This window comes from Chiloscyllium plagiosum, unplaced genomic scaffold, assembly GCF_037043375.1.
Source record: "Chiloscyllium plagiosum isolate Xiang-an unplaced genomic scaffold, Cpla_swu_hap1 HiC_scaffold_8, whole genome shotgun sequence".
NCBI lineage: Eukaryota > Metazoa > Chordata > Chondrichthyes > Orectolobiformes > Hemiscylliidae > Chiloscyllium > Chiloscyllium plagiosum.
Window position 1 is genome coordinate 94,769,513 of NW_028270146.1, and position 20,548 is coordinate 94,790,060.

Below are 20,548 nucleotides of genomic sequence, written 5' to 3' on the forward strand. Positions count from 1 at the left end.
AATCAGTACATGATTAAGCAAAAGGTGACTCACTGCAACATTCTTGAGGGCAATTAGGGATGTACAATGAATAAATAAAGAAATTAATCTCCATATCAAAGGAAAAGTGTACTTGCACTAGAAGAGGTCTAACAAAGGTTCATTCGACTGATCCCTGGGATATTGTCCTATGAGGAGATATTGTGTAAACGTCCTTATTACCTACAGTTTAGAAGAATATGATTGGTGTATTATACATGTATGAAGGCTTGACAGAGTAGATGTTGAGGCGAATGGCTTGGTAATCTGGTACACAGTCTCTCATATTAAGGGGCTGCTTCTCCAGGTGAGATTTCCTGTCTCACTTAGAGTCTCAGTAAGAATGGACTGAGACTGCACTTTCATTCTGGATTAGTGGTGCTGGAAGAGCACAGCAATTCAGGCAGCATCCGAGGACAGGCAAAATCGACGTTTCGGGCAAAAGCCCTTCATCAGGAATAATAGGAAGGCAGAACAGAAAAATAGAGTTTTTTTTTAAAACAGAATTGAGAGGAAATACAGCTTTTTGATCTGAAAGAAAATGCTAGCATCAGCACAGTATAGAATTTGATTTAATTTTTGTGTTGCAGTAAATTTCTGGTATGACATGGACTACGACATCAAGTACAATTACTTCCAGTTCTTAGACTCCCTAGTTAAAACGATGAATGCAGTGTGATGTATCCAGCCAGGCCGTCCGGGATGTCAGGAAGAGATAAATCTGGATCCAGATTTTCTGAACACCACCGTATAAATTCAGTAAAGACTGTGTAAACTGCATCAAAAATGCTATTCACGGACAAACTGGTCTTTTTACCACATACCTGATTAGTGTGGCCACTGTAAATAATACACGTTAGTTTTGGTGAGATAGTGCCATTTACCAAGAGGAAATCATTGCCATACATGTGGAATTCACTTTTAATCACTTCATAATTAATAACATGCTTGTAAATCAGAATCAATGTTTCTAGACCAGACAAAAACAGAAACTGCTGGAAAATCTCTGGTGGCATCTGTGGAGAGAAATCAGTGTTAACGCTGCGCACCCTAGTCACCCTTCTTCAGAGCTTCTTTTAGACCACACCATGTATTTATATGTTTCCGAAGCTGGAATGAATAAATACAGTGGCATTGAATGAACTCAAATCTACAGCTTCCCAAATGGAGATCTATGGCGTGGCTTTGAAGATTGTGCATTTGGACATTTCAAGGCACTTTATGTCATTCTGGATTACTAACCAAGTTCATCAGGAGGTAGGCTAGTGAAGTGGTAATTTGGAATATTTCTTCAGTAGTTTCTTGAAGCATAATCCTTAATAGCAACTCACCAACCATCCTTCGACAGCATCTTCCAAGCCTGCCCATACCAGCTATATGATGTATAGGAACACCACTGTGTTCAGAGTTTTCCTTCAAGCCAAACGTCATCCTGCCTTAGAACTCGATCACTGTCACTGGGACAACATCTTGGAACTCCCTTCACGACAGTGTTGTGGGTGTACCTCCACTAGGTGCTCTGCAGTGATTCAAGAAAGTGGCTCACTACTGCCTTCTAGAGGGCAAATAGGTATGGACAACAAAGCTGGTCTGGCCATTGCCATTCAAAACTCATAAAAAAAATACAAAATTATGGTTTTAATAAAACAGTTGGACTAGTTAACTGATAATTATTGGCATCCTACCTGCATGACCGTTCAGGCTACATCTGCCTCCCATGTCGGTTGTTTGTGCACCTTTCAGCACAAGGTGCCAGTAACCAGCAGCTCAGGAACACAAGGTCCAAGCTGTGTAATTACTAGTGTTTATAGTGGTTAGGAGCACAGGCAAAAGGGTTTACTCTACCTCATTAATTGTAACAAACCGAGCATAAAGAATGGAGAACACTGATCCATCACTCCACTGTGAGGCTGATAAACACAATTTGAATTGGTATTTTGGAATAAACTGGATGTTCCTGTTTCCCAACATAAATCATGTCTTCATTGTCTAATAAAATGTGAATATGTTTTCTATTATTTATGGTGTGTGTTCCACATTCCTTTGACCATTGTTAATAGCATTTTACACAACCAGAAATCACCTTCCAAACTGCAGCTTGCCACTTAAATGTCTGGTGTTTCTCAGCACTGTAGTGCAGGTAGCATTGATGGATTCTGGTCAATATGCCATATGGTATCATTACTGGAATCCAGCCGCTAAAACTGTTCCAACGGGAGAGGAAATTTCAGGAGGATTTTCAATCCTGAAACATTAAGCAATGATCAAGTTTCCAACTTGTAGGTAATATACATGTTTTGCTGCACATGAACTGACACTGAGCTGTTTGTCATGATAAGTCCTATTAGATCACTAAATGCTAAAGTCATTCTCCACCTTGACGTCAGCTACTAACCCACTAAGTCACCTTCAGAATCAGCTCCTCAATTTTACACTCCTCCTGATCTTTGAAGCTACTGTTTCAACAATTTTCATTTGTATATAACAAAGGAAGTCAGACTTTCTAAACTGTTATAAGAGCATTAACAGATACTCTTTGGCACTAAGCTGCATAAGATATTAGGGCAAGTATCTAAAAGCTTGATTATAAAGAGTGCGTTAAAGAAGGAGACGAGGGTGGAATAATCAAAATCAGGGACAAAAGTAATGCACCCTGGCATTTTTTGGAATCAATGGGCGAATTGTTCAAGTTATGAAGGAAAAATGCAGAAGAAAGGATAAAGTGACCCATAGAGAAGGAAAGAGACTAAAACATTGTCACTGTCAGATGGTAGGGAACCTACAAGATAAGGTGTAAACCCATGATCCTTTGCATGACATTTCCCCATCAACTCAACACAGCAATGATTATCTAATGACTTGCTTCCATCATGTGCTTTGAAAAGACCAAATCCTTCACTAAAAATATAGAGATGTAATTCAATGCATTGGACAGGGTAATCCAAAAATGCTTCAGATTGGTTTGCCTCATTGGAAAAAAAAATGATGATAAATCTTTTCAACATCATTGATACTAAAAATGAGGAATTAGCACACTGCTATTGGTGTTCTAGAACATAGAACAATACAGTACAGAACAGGCCCTTCGGCCCACGATGTTGTGCCGAACATTTGTCCTAGCTTAAGCACCCATCCATGTACCTATCCAATTGCCGCTTAAAGGTCACCAAAGATTCTGACTCTACCACTCCCACAGGTAGCGCATTCCATGCCCCCACCACTCTCTGGGTAAAGAACCCACCCCTGACATCTCCCCTATACCTTCCACCCTTCACCCTAAATTTATGTCCCCTTGTAACACTCTGTTGTACCCGGGGAAAAAGTTTCTGACTGTTTACTCTATCTATTCCTCTGATCATTTTATACACCTCTATCAAGTCACCCCTCATCCTTCGCTGTTCCAATGAGAAAAGGCCTAGCACTCTCAACCTATCCTCGTACGACCTATTCTCCATTCCAGGCAACATCCTGGTAAATCTTCTCTGCACCCTCTCCAAAGCTTCCACATCTTTCCTGAAGTGAGGCGACCAGAACTGCACACAGTACTCCAAATGTGGCCTAACCAAAGTCCTGTACAGTTGCAACATCACTTCACGACTCTTGAATTCAATCCCTCTGCTAATGAATGCTAATACACCATAGGCCTTCTTACAAGCTCTATCCACCTGAGTGGCAACTTTCAAAGACCTATAAACATAGACCCCAAGATCCCTCTGTTCCTCCACCACACTAAGAACCCTACCATTAACCCTGTATTCCGCATTCTTATTTGTCTTTCCAACATGGACAACCTCACACTTGGCAGGGTTGAACTCCATCTGCCACTCCTCAGCCCAGCTCTGCATCATATCCAAGTCCCTTTGCAGCCGACAAGAGCCCTCCTCACTATCCACAACTCCACCAATCTTCGTATCATCTGCAAATTTACTGACCCACCCTTCGACTCCCTCATCCAAGTCATTAATAAAAATTACAAACAGCAGAGGACCCAGAACTGATCCCTGCGGAACTCCGCTTGTAACTGGGCTTCAGGCTGAATATTTACCATCTACCACCACTCTCTGCCTTCGACCGGTTAGCCAGTTTTCTATCCACTTGGCCAAATTTCCCTCTATCCCATGCCTCCTGACTTTCCGCATAAGCCTACCATGGGGAACTTTATCAAATGCCTTACTAAAATCCATGTATACTACATCCACATGCTTGGTCACCTCCTCACAGAATTCAATCAGACTTGTAAGGCAAGACCGACCCTTCACAAATCCGTGCTGGCTGTCCCTAATCAAGCAGTGTCTTTCCAGATACTCATAAATCCTATCCCTCAGTACCCTTTCCATTACTTTACCTACCACCGAAGTAAGACTAGCTGGCCTGTAATTCCCGGGGTTATCCCTATTCCCTTTTTTGAACAGGGGCACAACATTCGCCACTCTCCAGTCCCCTGGTACCACCCCCCGTTGACAGTGAAGATGATAATAAGTATGACAGGATTAATATTTTAGGAGAAAGTGAGGACTGCAGATGCTGGAGATCAGAGCCGAAAAATGTGTTGCTGGAAAAGCGCAGCAGGTCAGGCAGCATCAAAGGAGCAGGAGAATTGACGTTTCGGGCATAAGCCCTTCTTCAGGTTAATGTGTGGCAGGTTTAAACCCTGGAGACCAGACAGAGCAATATTGAGTCACTGAAGCCAATTGTACAATTGTTAATGCCAGCCACTAACTGCTAAATGTTAACTGTTTAACTTAGGGCAGGAATTTTTGTCTCCTTTTCAAAGACAAAAATATTTGGCTAGTGCAATAGGATTCTGTGATTTGAGAAGTAGCTCCTTACCAATCTGATGGCAACAATGTTTTAGTCTCTTTCCTTCACTAATGTTCACTTTATCCCTTCTTCTGCACTTATTCATAACTTGAGCAACTCACCAACTTGATTCCAAATGACAAGGGTACATTACTTTTAACTATTCATGATTTTGATGATGCCACTCTCTTGTCTCCTTCTTTAAGGCAATCTTTATAATCAATCTTTTCCACCAAACTTTTAGCTACTTGCCCTAATATCTTCCTATGCAGCTTAGTGCCAAAGTGTAGCTTTTATTGCTCCTGTAATAGTTTAGGAAGTCTGACTTCCTTAGAAGTTATTTATAAATGAAAATTGTTGAAACAGTAGCTTCAAAGATGAGGAGGAGTGTAAAATTGAAGGTCTTTTAGTGGGTTAGTAGCTGCCATCCAGGCAGAGAATGATGTAAGCATTTAGTCATCTTATAGGACTTACCATGATATCTCAACGCGAACAGCTCAGTGTCAGTTCATGTGCAGCAAGGCAATATGTATTGACAGAAACAAACAAATGTCTAAATGTGAAAAATCACGTTTTATCTTTGTACATCTTAACCCTGTCAGTAAAATTATTTTAAAAACCAACTTTATCTCTGTAGCCGATCTGGGTCAGACTCTGACCTCACACCTTTAATGCATTGTCTGAGCCAAGATGTGACTTTTTGTTATAAAACTTATCTCAAGAAGGTGACTTAAAAGAAGTTCTGGGATATTACTGAACCGAAACCAGCAACCCATTCTAAAAGATGAACAACTTAACAACAATCCAGGTTTGTTCAATATATCATTTCAGTTGCATGACACTGTAATCTTTTGCTCTAAATTCTGCGTCTAATGAACTTCTTCTCCACAACTACCTGATGAAGGAGCAGCACTCTGAAAGCTAGTGCTTCCAAATAAACCTGTTGGACTATAACCTAGTGTTGTATGATTTTTAACTTTGTCCACCTCAGTCCGACACCGACTCCTCCACATAATGACCTTCTGACAAGATGACATCAACAAACAAATGAAGAAACATCTTTGGAAGAATTCCTGGCTCTGAGTCAAAGGTCTAGGAAGATCAAGTTGCAGAGCTCTGCACTGCAGTGCAAGCAGGACAAACTTTTAACCCGCCCTGCCTGGACCACCGCGATATCCTGGGACTCTGGAAAGGTCATGGAGTCCCAGGAAACTGTTAAAAAAATCAACTTACCTTGGTTTTCGCTGACAAGAGATGCCAAAGAAGGGAGGAGCGTCCTCAGACTTAATTTCCTACCAGGCCCTGGTGAAGGAGCTCACAAGATGTTGGGTAAGTAGATAGAGGAGAAGTTGGCCCCGATCTCTATCATGCTGCAGAAGCATGAACAGCAGCTGGGAGTGCTGGAGAAAAGGACGGATGAGGTAGAGCACAGAATCACAGTGGTGGAAGCTGATACCGGTTCCTCCAAGGATAGGATCCAAGCCCTGGAGATGCTTGACCAAGTTAATGACCTCAAGAACAGGGGCAGGAGAAAAAATATTCAGACTGTTGAACTGTCAGAGGGTAAGGAAGGTGAGTGGCTGGCGAAATTTATTGAGGACTCGTTGCTGAAATTCCTTAACTTGGAGGCTGGAAGGAGAGGCTTGAAGATCAGCCGGGCCAACCAGGTCAGGTCTGGATCAACATCCTCGTGTTATCTTGGTGTGGTTTCATCGTGAAAGAGATAAGGAGAGACTCGTGGAAGCTTCCAGAATCCAGGGGAAGGACCTGAAGGTCCTAGTTTACGAGGGCTCTAAGATCATGTTCTTCCAGGACTTTTCAGCGGCAGTGATCCAGAAAAGAAAATCCTAAGATGGCGTCAAGAGAAGACTGAGGGAGCTTGGGATCCAGCAACTCTCTGAGGTGCCTGCCGATGCTTCAGATCACCTTAGATGGATCTGTATATCTCTTTGACACATCGGAGAAGGCAAGAGACTTGTGGACAAATTAACTTCATCTGAACAATTTAGTATGTACAAATAATAGTGTTGTTTGGGTATATCTCTTTGCTTTAAAAAAAGAGGGAGTCTGGTTGGGGCTTTCTTTTACTTTGTAAAAAATTGGTGATAATCTGGTCTCAGCTTTGTTTGGCAGTTGTTGAGATGTCTACTTTCAATTTCTAAATTAAATTAGACTAAAGGATGATTGGGGTACCTACCCTTTTTTGTTTCAAAATTTCTTTATTCACATTGCTATTCCATGGCGTATTTTCTTTATTTTCTGCTTGTGTTTGCGATGGGGCTCTAGCTAGGATGAGGGAAAATGGTTGGGATGGCTAGATGCCTACTTACAGGCAGTTTATGCTCGGTTCAGGTATTTAAATATTCAGTATTGGCAGTGGGATGGGAAGTTGGGCTTTGGGATGTGTAGTTGCCCCCTTTGGGTAGGGGGTGAGTTCCCCTATTCTGCGCCGTTGGCACTTTATATGTTGGGTTTTTTTTGGTTTTTGATGTATATAATCTTTGATAGCTTTGTAGATTTGTTAATTGTAGTGGTTTTAGTTTATGTAGTTTTTACGTTCAATGGATCTTGCGACACTAAGGCTTGATGATTTGTAATTCGAGTTCCTCTTCGCTGGAATCTAAATGTTACTGCAGAACGTTATGGCTAATGACTTGATTAAATGGTGTATCTGGAACATCAAGGGGAGTCACTCACCAGTTAAAAGGAAGAAGGTACTTTTGAGTCTTAGAAAAGGTGGATATTGATTTGTTGCAGGAGACACACTGGATAATAGAGAGCATTTGAAACTACAGCAGAATGGCTTTGATCGAGTTTACTTTTCATCTTTTAATACCAGAAGTAGGGGAGTGGCTACATTGGTTAGCAGGTATCTCCCATTTAAGTTACTAGAGTGTGTTAAAGACACACGTGGGAGGTTTGTAATTCTCAAAGTCCTGATAAACGGGGAAAAATATGCTGTTTTAAATGTTTATTGCCCTCCAGCCCATTCCCTCAAATTTCTGGTATATGCGTTCTCTAAATTGATCAGTCTCAAGTCCCAGCATATCATTATAGGGGGAGAATTTAGTTGTCTCATTGATCCCACAGTAGACAAATGGCCCAAAGAGCCCCCGATAGCCTCTGTACAAACTAAACAATCAGTGTATCTGTGTGGGGAGTTAGGGTTGGTGGATGTCTGGAGGCATCTCTACCCTATGTTTTTTTCCAATCCACACAGATGTCACACCAGGATTGATATTTTTCTGACCCCCGTGGCAACCCTGGACTTGGTGGCATCTTGTACGATTGGTAATACGGTGGAACCTCGATTATCTGAACGTGATGGGTGGGCACTATTTCGTTTGGTTTATCGATTATTCGGTTAATTGATTAAATGCCTTTCCTCTGGTGCTCGGAGTTTTTACAGTCTGCTCCCGTTCAGGAGACAGCAGCATCACAGCGCGCGAGACCCCTGCCTGCAACACTACCCCCTGCCCCTTCCTCAACCCCGTACAACACCGCCTCCCAATGCTGTCCAACACCGCCCCAAATCCTTCAACACCCCCCCAACCCTGTCCCACAACCCCACCCAACCCCCCCATCCCGTCCCAAACTAGTCCCAACACCATCTCCCGCCCCCAACCCCGTCCAACACCGTTGCCCTCCCCCATCCCGTACCCCGCCCCCAACCCTGTCCAATACCGCCCCCAGCCCCCAACCCTGCCCAACACCGCCCCCCCGCCCCCAACCCCGTCCAACACAGCCCCCGCCCCAATCCCGTCCAACACCGCACCCCGCCCGCCCGAACACTGCCCCCCGGCCCCCAGTCCCGTCCAACACTGCAACCCGCCCGCCCCAACCCCGTCCAACACCATCCCGTTTCCCAACCCCGTCCAACACTGTCCCCCGCTCCCCAACCCCGTCCAACACCACCCCCAACCCCCTAACCCCGTCCAACACCATCCCCTCCCCCAACCCCATTCCCATTAAACACTGCCCCCTGTGCCCCAGCACCGTCCCCCTGTCCCCCAACCCGTCCCCCTCCCCCCAACCCCGTCTAACACCGTCACTCCGCCCCAACACCGCCCCCCCCCCACCCCCAACCCCGTCCAACACCGCCCCCGGCCCAAGCCCGTCCCCCTCCCAACCCTGTCCAACACCGCTCCCCGCTCCCCCAACCCCGTTTAACACCATCCCCCGCTCACCCAACACCGCCCCCAACCCCGTCCAACACCGCCCCCCCAACCCTGTCCAACACCGTACCCCGCCCCCAACTCTGTACCCCCGCCCCCAACCCTTCCAACACTGCCCCGTCCCCAACCCCGTCCAACACTGCCCCCCAACCCCGTCCCCGCCCCCAACCCCGTCCAACACCGTCTCTCCGCCCCCAACCCCGTCCAACACTGTCCCCCGTCCCCCAATCACGTCCAACACCGTGTCCCCACCCCCGTCCAACTCCACCCCCCTCTCCCAACCCCGTCCCCCTCCCCCAACCCTGTCCCCTCGCCCCCAACCCTTCCAACACTGCCCCCCGTCCCCAACCCCGTCCACCGTCCCCCGTCCCCAACCCCGTCCAACACTGCCCCCCCATCCCCGTCCCCAACACCGTCTCCCCGTCCCCAACCCCGTCCAACACTGCCCCCGTCCCCGCCCCCAACCCCGTCCAACACCGTCTCCCCGCCCCAACCCCGTCCAACACCGTCCCCCGTCCCCAACCCCGTCCAACACCGTCCCCCGTCCCCAATCCCGTCCAACACCGTCCCCCGTCCCCAATCCCGTCCAACACTGCCCCCCCAGCCCCGTCCCCGCCCCCAACCCCGTCCAACACCGCCCCCCCGTCCCCAACCCCGTCCAACACTGCCCCCCCAACCCCGTCACTGCCCCCAACCACGTCCAACACCGTCTCCTCGCCCCCAACCCCATCCAACACTGCCCCCCCAACCCCGTCCCTGCCCCCAACCACGTCCAACACCGTCTCCCCGCCCCCAACCCCGTCCAACACTGTCCCCCGTCCCCCAATCCCGTCCAACACCGTGTCCCCACCCCCAACCCCGTCCAACACCGTCCCCCTCCCCCCAACCCCGTCCAGCACTGCCCCCTGCGCCCCATCCCCGTCCAACACCGCCCCCTGCGCCCCATCCCCGTCCAACACCATCCCCCTGTCTCCCAACCTCGTCCCCCTTCCCCAACCCCGTCCAACACTGTCCCCCGCCCCCAACCCCGTCCAATACCACCCCCAGCCCCCTAACCCCGTCCAACACCGTCCCCTCCCCCCAACCCTATTAAACACTGCCCCCTGTCCCCCAACACCGTCCCCCAACCCCGTCCCCCTCCCCCCAACCCGGTCTAACACCGTCACCCCGCCCCCCGCCCCCAACCCCGCCCCAACACCGTGCAACACCGTCACCCCGCCCCAACCCAGACCAACACCCACCCCCCGCCCCAACACCGTCCAACACCACCCCCAGCCCCCAACACCGTCACCCCGCCCCAACCCCGTCCAACACCATCACCCTGCCCCAACCCAGTCCAACACCACCCTCCGCGCCCCCAACCCCATCCAACACCGCCCCCACCTCCAAACCCCGTCCCTAAACCCCATCCAACACCGTCCCCTGCCCCCAAACCTGGTCCTACACTGCCCCTGCCACCAAACCCCATCCAACCCCATCCAACACCACCCCCCACCCCCCAACCCAGTCCGACACCGCCCCTCCCCCAACCCGGTCTGACACGGCCCCCTCCGTTCAACACCGCCCCCCCATCCCTGTCCAACACCGCCCCCCCATCCCTGTCCAACACCGCCCCCCGCACCCCAACCCGGTCTGACACCGCCCCCCCCCCCGTTCAACACCGACACCCCACCCCAATCCCATCCAACACCGCCCCCCCGCCCCCAACCCCGTCCAACACTGCCCCCTGCGCCCCAACACCGTCCCCCGTCCTCCAACCCCGTCCAACACCGTCCCCCGTCCTCCAACCCCAACACCGTCCCCCGTCCTCCAACCCCGTCCAACACTGTCCCCCGCTCCCCAACCCCGTCCAACACTGTCCCCCGTCCTCCAACCCCGTCCAACACCGTCCCCCGTCCTCCAACCCCGTCCAACACTGTCCCTCGCTCCCCAACCCCGTCCAACACCGTCCCCCGTCCTCCAACCCCGTCCAACACTGTCCCCCGCTCCCCAACCCCGTCCCCCGCTCCCCAACCCCGTCCAACACCGTCCCCCGCTCCCCAACCCCGTCCAACACCGTCCCCCGCTCCCCAACCCCGTCCAACACCGTCCCCCGCTCCCCAACCCCGTCCAACACCGGCCCCCGCTCCCCAACCCCGTCCAACACCGTCCCGCGCTCCCCAACCCCGTCCAACACCGTCCCCCGCTCCCCAACCCCGTCCAACACCGTCCCCCGCTCCCCAACCCCGTCCAACACCGTCCCCCGTCCTCCAACCCCGTCCAACACCGTCCCCCGTCCTCCAACCCCGTCCAACACCGTCCCCCGCTCCCCAACCCCGTCCAACACCGTCCCCCGTCCTCCAACCCCGTCCAACACCGTCCCCCGTCCTCCAACCCCGTCCAACACCGTCCCCCGCTCCCCAACCCCGTCCAACACCGTCCCCCGCTCCCCAACCCCGTCCAACACCGTTCCCCGCTCCCCAACCCCGTCCAACACCGTTCCCCGCTCCCCAACCCCGTCCAACACCGTCCCCCGCTCCCCAACCCCGTCCAACACCGTCCCCCGCTCCCCAACCCCGTCCAACACCGTCCCCCGCTCCCCAACCCCGTCCAACACCGTCCCCCGCTCCCCAACCCCGTCCAACACCGTCCCCCGCTCCCCAACCCCGTCCAACACCGTCCCCCGCTCCCCAACCCCGTCCAACACGGTCCCCCGCTCTCCAACCCCGTCCAACACCGGCCCCCGCTCCCCAACCCCGTCCAACACCGGCCCCCGCTCCCCAACCCCGTCCAACACCGTGTCCCCACCCCCAACCCCGTCCAACACCGTCCCCCTCCCCCCAACCCCGTCCAACACCGTCCCCAACCCCCTAACCCCGTCCAACACCGTCCCAAACCCCCTAACCCCATTAAACACTGCCCCCTGTCCCCCAACACCGTCCCCCTGTCCCCCAACCCGTCCCCCTCCCCCCAACAACCGTCTAACACCGTCCCCCCACCCCCAACCCCGTCCAACACCGTCCCCCCACCCCCAACCCCGTCCAACACCGTCCCCCCACCCCCAACCCCGTCCAACACCGTCCCCCCACCCCCAACCCCGTCCAACACCGTCCCCCAACCCCGTCCAACACCGTCCCCCCACCCCCAACCCCGTCCAACACCGTCCCCCCACCCCCAACCCCGTCCAACACCGTCCCCTGCCTCCCAACCCCGTCCAACACCGCCCCCCGGCCCAACCCCGTGCAACACCATTCCCCTCCCCCAACCCTGTCCAACACCGCTCCCCGCTCCCCCAACCCCGTTTAACCCCATCCCCCGCTCCCCCAACACTGCCCCCAACCCCGTCCAACACCGTCCCCCCAACCCCCAACACTTCCAACATTGCCCCCGTCCCCAACCCCGTCCAAAACTGCCCCCCCAACCCCGTCCCCGCCCCCAACCCCGTCCAACACTGTCCCCGTCCCCCAATCACGTCCAACACCGTGTCCCCACCCTCGTCCAACTCCACCCCCCTCCCCCCAACCCTGTCCCCTCGCCCCCAACCCTTCCAACACTGCCCCCGTCCAACACTGCCCCCCCCAACCCGTCCCCGCCCCCAACCCCGTCCAACACCGTCTCCCCCCCCAACCCCGTCCAACACTGTCCCGCGTCCTCAATCCCATCCAACACCGTCACCCCGCCCCAACACCGTGCAACACCGTCACCCCGCCCCAACCCAGACCAACACCGCCCCCCCTCAACCCCGTCTAACACCACCCCCCCAACCCCGTCCAACACCGTCACCCCGCCCCAACCCCGTCCAACACCACCCCCCGCCCCCAACCCCGTCCAACACCACCCCCCGCCCCCAACCCCGTCCAACACCGTCACCCCGCCCCAACCCCGTCCAACACCACCCCCAGCCCCCAACACCGTCACCCCACCCCAACCCCGTCCAACACCATCACCCTGCCCCAACCCAGTCCAACACCACCCTCCACGCCCCCAACCCCATCCAACACCGCCCCCACCTCCAAACCCCGTCCCTAAACCCCATCCAACACCGTCCCCTGCCCCCAAACCTGGTCCTACACTGCCCCTGCCACCAAACCCCATCCAACACCATCCCCCAACCCCGTCCAACACCACCCCCCGCCCCCCAACCCTGTCCAACACCGCCCCCCTGCCCCCAACCCCGTCCTCCTCTCCGGGGCAGCCAGACTGTACACCAACAACAAGACTGTTGCTGCTGCTGCTGCCTTTGTGGGATAAGTGTCCAAATAGCGCACAGACACAGCCACACACACAACTTTATACTGCAAACTTTTGAGAGGCTCCACCTCTGCCTTGTACAGGACATTGTTGGAGAGATTATCTGGGGAAGGGGGTTTAGGGTACACCCCTCTGTAGAACTCCAGGTAAATTGTGGGGAGAGAGAGAGAGAGAGAGGGCGGGAGGTCAGTCATTTGGAGACAGTGCCTGTTTAATCACTGTAAATGAAAGGCACGATCACTGTTGGAAACACGTCTTTGATGTAATGTTTCTATCAGGACCTCGAGATCTCCTTCAGATGATCCGATTTTCGGATAATTGGTATTTGGATAATCGAAGTTCCTCTGTATTACCATCTCCGATCACACTCCAGTGTACCTGTTGGTTAAGATTAAGGACATTACAGTGGGCCCAAGGCACTGGCGAATGGATCCCTTTATCTTTAAGGAGTTTTTGGAGTACTTCTCTAGGGAATTTAGGGCGTTCCTAAACGTGAACTCAGGCTTGGTTCGTAGCCCGTCTGTCCTTTGGGAAACTGCCAAAGCCTATGCCAGGAGTTAGATATGTCCTACTCTGCCAGTAGGAAGTGGCAGAAGGGCAAGCAGCAACATCTTCTCGGAGCACAGTTGAAGGCAGCCGAGAAGGCCTACTTTGGCAGGTCCTTGTTGGTCAAGCTACAGAGGATTACGGCGCTGCGGTCTGCATTGAATTCCATGCTCATGCAGACAGCAAAGAAGGAGCTTACTTTCACAAAGGTTATATGAGCATGGTGACAGGCCAGGCAAGAGCCTAGCATATCTCACCAGGAAAAGGAGTGCACCTCAAGCCATTACGTCGATTAGGGAAGGGTCAAGGAACCTAACATGTGATTCTGAAAAGATTAATGTGGCATTCCAGAGATTTTACTCGAAGTTATACCAAGCTGAGGGTTGTGAGGAGGGGCAAGCCAAGATGGAGTCCTTTTTCAACGATCTGGTGCTCGTGGGTGTGACCCCCAATCAAGAGTCTTTTCTCAATGCCCCGTTATCAGAGCAAAAGGTGCAGGAGGCTGTGAAGCAGCTTTAGAGTGGAAAGGCACCCAGTCCTGACGGACTTCCCAGTGAATTCTATAAGGAATTTATAATATATTGTCAGGCCTGGTACTCAACATGTTCAATAACTCATTCAGTCACGATCATCTCCCGCCATCTCTGAGAGAGGCCAATATTTTGCTTATTCTTAAAATAGGGAGTACTGTGCATTGTACAGGCTCTTTCGCTCTTAAATGTTGGCTTTAAAATCCTCTCTAAGACTCCTGCGTTAAGACTGGAGACTGTGTTACATTCTGTTGTTAAAGAGAGCCAGATGGGCTTCATAAAGGGCCGCAGATCCTCCAATAATGTTAGGAGGCTGCACAATGTAATTCAAGTGTGTGAACAATAGTCAATACAGGGATTAGTGATTTCTCTTCATGCAGAGAAGGCATTTAACTGAGTTGAGTGGCCGTACCTTTTTTATACTGTGGAACGGTTTGACTTGGGTGAAGCCTTTATAAGATGGGTAAAGGTTCTCCACAGTGACCCTCTCGCTGCAGTCTTCACCAAGCAACTTTAACATTTTTAGGGGCAGCTGGCAGGGCTGTCCCCTTTCACCATTGCTTTTTACATTGGTGATAGAACCATTGGCGGAGGCCATTCGTAGGGATCCCAGTATATCGGCTTCAGAAGTGGGGTCATAATTAACATAAGATTTCATTGTACGCGGACGAGGTCCTCATTGTTCTGTCAAATCCAGCAGTTTCGATGCCTCGCCTGATACAATGCATCAGCTCGTTTGGCATCTTTTCGGGATACAAGATTAATTTTGCAAAATCACAGGCAATGCCTATGGGTGGTGTTACAAAGGTGCTAGGTCTTGAGGGCGAATCTCGATTCCCATTTAAGTGGTCACAGGGGGGTTGTGTGTATTTGGGCGTATTCATCACTCCACTTCTTGATCAGTTGTTCAAAACTAATTTTGTCCCAACTATTCGACAAAATCAAACAAGATCTTCAAAGATTGGCGGCTCTTCCAGTCTCATGGTTAGGGGTAGCCAGCAAGGCTTCCCCCTTCTTCCCTGTTTGTTGTACCCTATGCGGATGCTCTCCTTGATTTTTGATAAGCAAATATTCAGGAGACTGAACGACTGGTTCAGTTCTTTTATTTGGCATTGTAAGCAGCCCCTTATTAAATTAGCTAAACTGCAATTGCCTCACAGATTGGGGGGAGTGAATCTCCCTGACATTAAAAACTATCAACTAAGCTCACTTTTATCTTACGTGAGTGATTGGGCTTGTGGGGACCCTCTTTCAATATGGTTAGATATCAAAACCTCTCAGGCAAGGTCCCCCTTACCAGCTAGCTGTCTTTGGACAAAATGAGGACAGTTAAGGAATATTGCCATAACCCAATAGTTATCAATACTGTTAAAGCATGAAGGGCAATTCGGCAGAGGGAAGGCAATATTGGTAAAAGATCTTCTCTTATGCCTATAGTGGGTAATGCTGGGTTTTCAACTGGGGATGTTGGATTCAAGATTCAAACATTGGGCAGCTAGGTGTGTGTCTTGCATGGGCCATTTATTTGAGGGAGACACAATGATGTCCTTTGATCAGTTAGCATGGAAATACGAACTATCTTACAGGGACCTCTTTTGTTTTTTTTTTCAAGTTAGGGATTTTATTCCAAAAAAGACTACACTTTTGACTGATCACTACAAATCCGACATAGAGAGGAGGGTGCTAAGGTCTAAGAATACACTTTCTGTCAGCACTTTATATCATCATTTGGAGGGGGAAACGGCCCCTTAGATGAGTTTGATCGACTCTGCAGGGTGTGGGAGAGAGAGCTAGACGTTGAGGTCTCCTCAGAGGCATGGGAAGATATTTGGGAAAACGCAAGAATGATATCAATTTGTAATAGAACCCACCTTTACAGATGAAGATTCTCAACAGACTCCACTTGGGCTTGGATAGTTTTTCAAAATTTAAATCAGGGGTATCTTCAACATGTCCCAAATGCAAGGTTGGTATGGGCACTCTTACCCATTGTCTCTGGTTCTGTGGCAGGCTTCAAACATACTAGAGCACAGTGGTGGGTGCAATGGAGGGGATTTTAGGTGTAAGGGTGGAGAAGGAACTGATCTCTTCTTGGCCTGCCCAATGTGTTCCCTGTAGATGCGCATAAGAAAACACCTTTCAGCATCCTCACTTTCTGCACAAGATATTATATCTTGTTAGGTTGGGTGTCCGAAAATCCCCCGGGCCTGTCGGGTTGGTGGAACATTGTTATGGAGCATATCCCCTTGGATTTTCTCACAAGTATTGTACACCACTTGACTGAAAATTACTATAAGACATGGTAGCCCTTTTTGGAATACCTGGACACAGATTTGTCTGCCATACTAATAAGGACTTTTATATAATGATTGTGCTTTATGAGTCCAACATCCAGAGAGGGGGAACTGCGAATATATGACTATGTGAAAACTAATGCTCTTGATATTCAAGAGTGAGTGTTTTGTTTAGCTGAGCTGAGCTATTTATTAGTTTGTTGTTGGTTATTATTTAAGTAGTTAGTTGGAGTGTTTTTTATATAAATTTTTCTATACATAGTTATACATTTGCACATGAGGGCGGTTTGGGTTTTTTACATTTTTTGGTGTTCTTGTATTATTTTGCATTGGTTGTAATATTAAAAAATCTATTTTTCAATAAAATATATATTTTTTAAAATGTTCAAGTGTGGTGACGAGAACACTCCTTCTGAATTAATATCACGTGGGATGTCTGCTGGGTGTGCAGATAGCACCACTCCACCTACCCCATACCATTATTGTATTGTGGGACCCCATTCAACCCTTCTATTATATAAGACTAGCTGCCAATCTGCCATGGTAGCGATGGTTACAGCCATGGAAGAAGCATCTACTTAGTGGCCTGTCAATCATTTAATCAGCCTGCACATTCTTCAGACTTTTCCAGGAGAATAATGCAGAGAGTCATGAAATAAGTATTACTTTGAGACCGAAAGAGGCTATTCAACCCATCAAGTCCATGCTGCACCTCTACGGAGTAATCTGGTATTGCCCTGCTCCATCTCCACATTACTTTGAGTTTATTTTCCTCAAGGGCACATCTAATTTTCTTTTGAAATCACTTACTATCTCCACTTACACTACTCTTACAGACAATGGGTCACTTGAGATTAGATTAGATTCCCTACAGTATGGAAACAGGCCCTTCAGCCCAACAAGCCCATACCGACCCTCCGAAGAGTAATCCACCCAGACCCATTCCCTGTATTCACCCCTGCTTATGGGCAATTCAGCATGACCAATGCACCTAACCTGCACATCTTTGGATTGTGAGAGGAAACCGGAGCACCCGGAGGAAACCCACGCAGACATGGGGAGAATGTACAAACTCCACACTTCTACTTCTCATGGAGAAATGTTCCTCTTTAGTGAATTTGCATGAGCTTTATTGTCATATGACACATTTACATCTTTCCTATATGTCTTGCCTGAAGCTTTAAATATGACCTCTTGGCGTTGTATCATCAGCTCACAGGAACAGGTTTTCATTGTCTACTTTGCCCAATCATGTCGTAGTGTGTACACTTCTATCTGACCTGTCCTCAATCTCGTTTACTCAAAAGCAAACAAGTCCAGCTTCTCCAACCTAGAGAAGATTCTCTTCTGAAGTAATACAAATGTGTCCCTGCACAGCTGCTGCCAGGTATGGAAAGTTTCTCCCAGTGTTTGTTTCTTCAACCTAACCTTGCAGCTAAAATCCATCATTCCTGGAGCCTGTATACCCCCTCAATGTCTTTGTAACCCTCGGAGGTGCAGTGACCAAAACAAGATGAATACTCTCAATTGTAGCCTTATCAGAGTTCTTGGTAATGAAATACCACAACACCCACAACCATCTTTCTTCACAGAACTTCATTTACAAATTTGCAAGCCTTTTCCTACGTAGGCGTTTTGTTTTTGTGTCTGTATTCTATTCGTCTCCTTTGTTTGGTTACATTTTAAATACTGTTCACAATTTATTTGAGTTTCAGGACCAGAAATGTTGATTTCCACCTCTCCATGAATGCTGCATGACCTGCGTTTGTTTTGAGTTGTTTTTATTTTGGTTTCTATGGCTGTGCCTGGCCTTTAAAAGTGTATAATCTATTCAATTCTATACGAAATCTGCAAGTGAGCTTCGTATTGTGCTGTGATGTCTAGGCATCTAGATGGAGCTAGGGTAAGATCCTTAAAGCTAAGGCTGGATGTGATCCATGATTATTTGGGGCTACAATTAGCTATACTTAGGGATAGGTTACCTTAATTGGAGTCATCATTTAAAAAATTTAGTCAAATGCACAACTTCTTAAGAGCCACAATGCTAGTGATGGTATGAGAAATCGGACAGCATTAGCGCTAAAACACAAATATGTCAGTAGGAAGGTTATTAGTGATATAATATGACACCATATTCAGCAACAATGACTTAGTAGGGATGGAGCTGGGGTCAGTGATTATGGAATCAAAGTGTTGGGAGAGAATCAAGATAATGTCTTTAACCTTCCCAAAATTTAGATGTATGAATTTCTTGCTCATTCAGTATTGGTAGTCGGTTGAGAGAGAATAGTGGAAGAGTCAATAGAAGTGGTGATGATATAGAACTGGGATTCATCATTATAGCTCTGAGAACTGTTGCTGTCTTTTCAGATGATGTTGCCATGGGGCAACATTTTGGTAAGAAATAGGAGACCAAGGATTGATCGTTTTTGGGTGGTGGGGGTTGGGGGGAACCAGAGGTAGCAGTGCAGTATCAGTAAAAGAAGCCATTGCATGTGGCTCTTTGCTCCAACTGAGTGGATAAGAATGGAACAAGGTGAGTGCAGGTCCCCCTGGCTGAATGACAGTGGCGAGATCTTAGAGGAAGATTGTGTGGTCCTGTGTCAAAGGCTGCAGACTGATTGAGATGGAAAAGAGCTGTGTAGGATGATGTTTTTGACTTAGACAAGAGAGATTTCAGTACTGTGGCCAGGACAGAAAACCAATTGGAGGGACTGTGTTATGGACCTGACCAAATACCCCAAAATATAGTAAGAAGATAGCCTAGATGCTAACTTTTATGTTTATTTAAAGGCACGTGTAAGGTGCTATGTTCCAGATGTAATTTAATTGGTCCACCACTAGGCTTTAAACAAGCACACTTTATTCTTATGACACAGTTAAAATACAAAAGAAAGAAGTACTGGTGTAACTTTAACTCTATTGAAATACTTATCAAGATAATGTATGATTTAACCACTAATCACCAACTGTTTGAATACAGGCAATATCCCATAAACACACCCTTGGCAAGACAACTTAGTAAAACAGTTTTATCCCCATTAATGACGTGCTGTCTTTTTCCAGTCCAGCTGAAAGAAATACTGAAAAACCCAGGCTGCCGCTTTTAGTTCTAAGAAGAAAACTTTCTGTCTAAGTCTTCACTAACAGCAGAGAGACAGCTCTGCCTATTAACTCCAGCAGCCAGCCAACTCAAAATCAAACTGAAGGCAAAACCTCAAGTCCCTTGGTTCTGTTTGAGTCTGACACCACCCACTCATGCTTTTGTCTAATTTTTAAAAAGAACCAAAAGCTCTTTATTCTGTTTGCCTGGAGCAGACACCACAGCACCAGGGTAACAACACCCCTCTGCGAGAAAAACAGAACAGAATACATCTCAGAGGCACAGTCTCATCACAACTCCAACAATCAGTTCCAGGAAAGGTGAGCACAGAGTTGGAGCAGAAACGAGGTTAGAGGTTTGTCTAACAAGCCTGTGTCCTCGGTGTCCTTCTCTACGTGATGTGACCTGGACAGCACGTATGATATGCCAAAGAAAAGACCGAATAGTTTCCATATTTATTGTCTCAGACATGCCTTAGCATCTCTTGGCAGGACAGATCACCGACGCAGAGATTCCAAGCAATACTCCCTTGAATTTGTTTTCCTACAGTCTATGGATCTCCAAGGTCCATATGTGACAGTGACCTCTGAAACTGGGAGTCAATGCATCAGCAATCAGCATAAGAGCAACTACGCAGCTTAGAGGAAACGCTGATCTGAAGCGTGCTAATTATCCTTATTGGTAAACTAATGGTATCTGTGGTGGTTTTGTCATCAGATAGATGGCTGCCCTAGACCTAAAGATCTTCTGTATGGCAATGATGAATATTGACATTGAAAACTGGGAGATAGTTGCTTATGGTAATGACCTCCTGGAGGGGCAAAATGATCTGGAAAGGCCAGATGGCTGAAA

The 20,548-nt window shown here is 48.9% G+C and overlaps 2 protein-coding genes across 2 annotated transcripts in view; both read left to right on the forward strand.

Annotated features, from left to right (window-relative positions):
• Nucleotides 1-2,222, forward strand: part of jmjd7 (jumonji domain containing 7) — a 35,060-nt gene extending 32,838 nt beyond the window's left edge. Inside the window, exon 7 of the mRNA XM_087990121.1 lies at nucleotides 609-2,222. Coding sequence (XP_087846247.1) covers nucleotides 609-697 — 89 coding nt within the window. The 3' untranslated portion in view covers nucleotides 698-2,222. The remainder of the gene's footprint in view (nucleotides 1-608) is intronic.
• ivd (isovaleryl-CoA dehydrogenase) overlaps nucleotides 1-20,548 on the forward strand; it is a 104,382-nt gene that overhangs the window by 27,415 nt on the left and 56,419 nt on the right. The window lies entirely within an intron of this gene.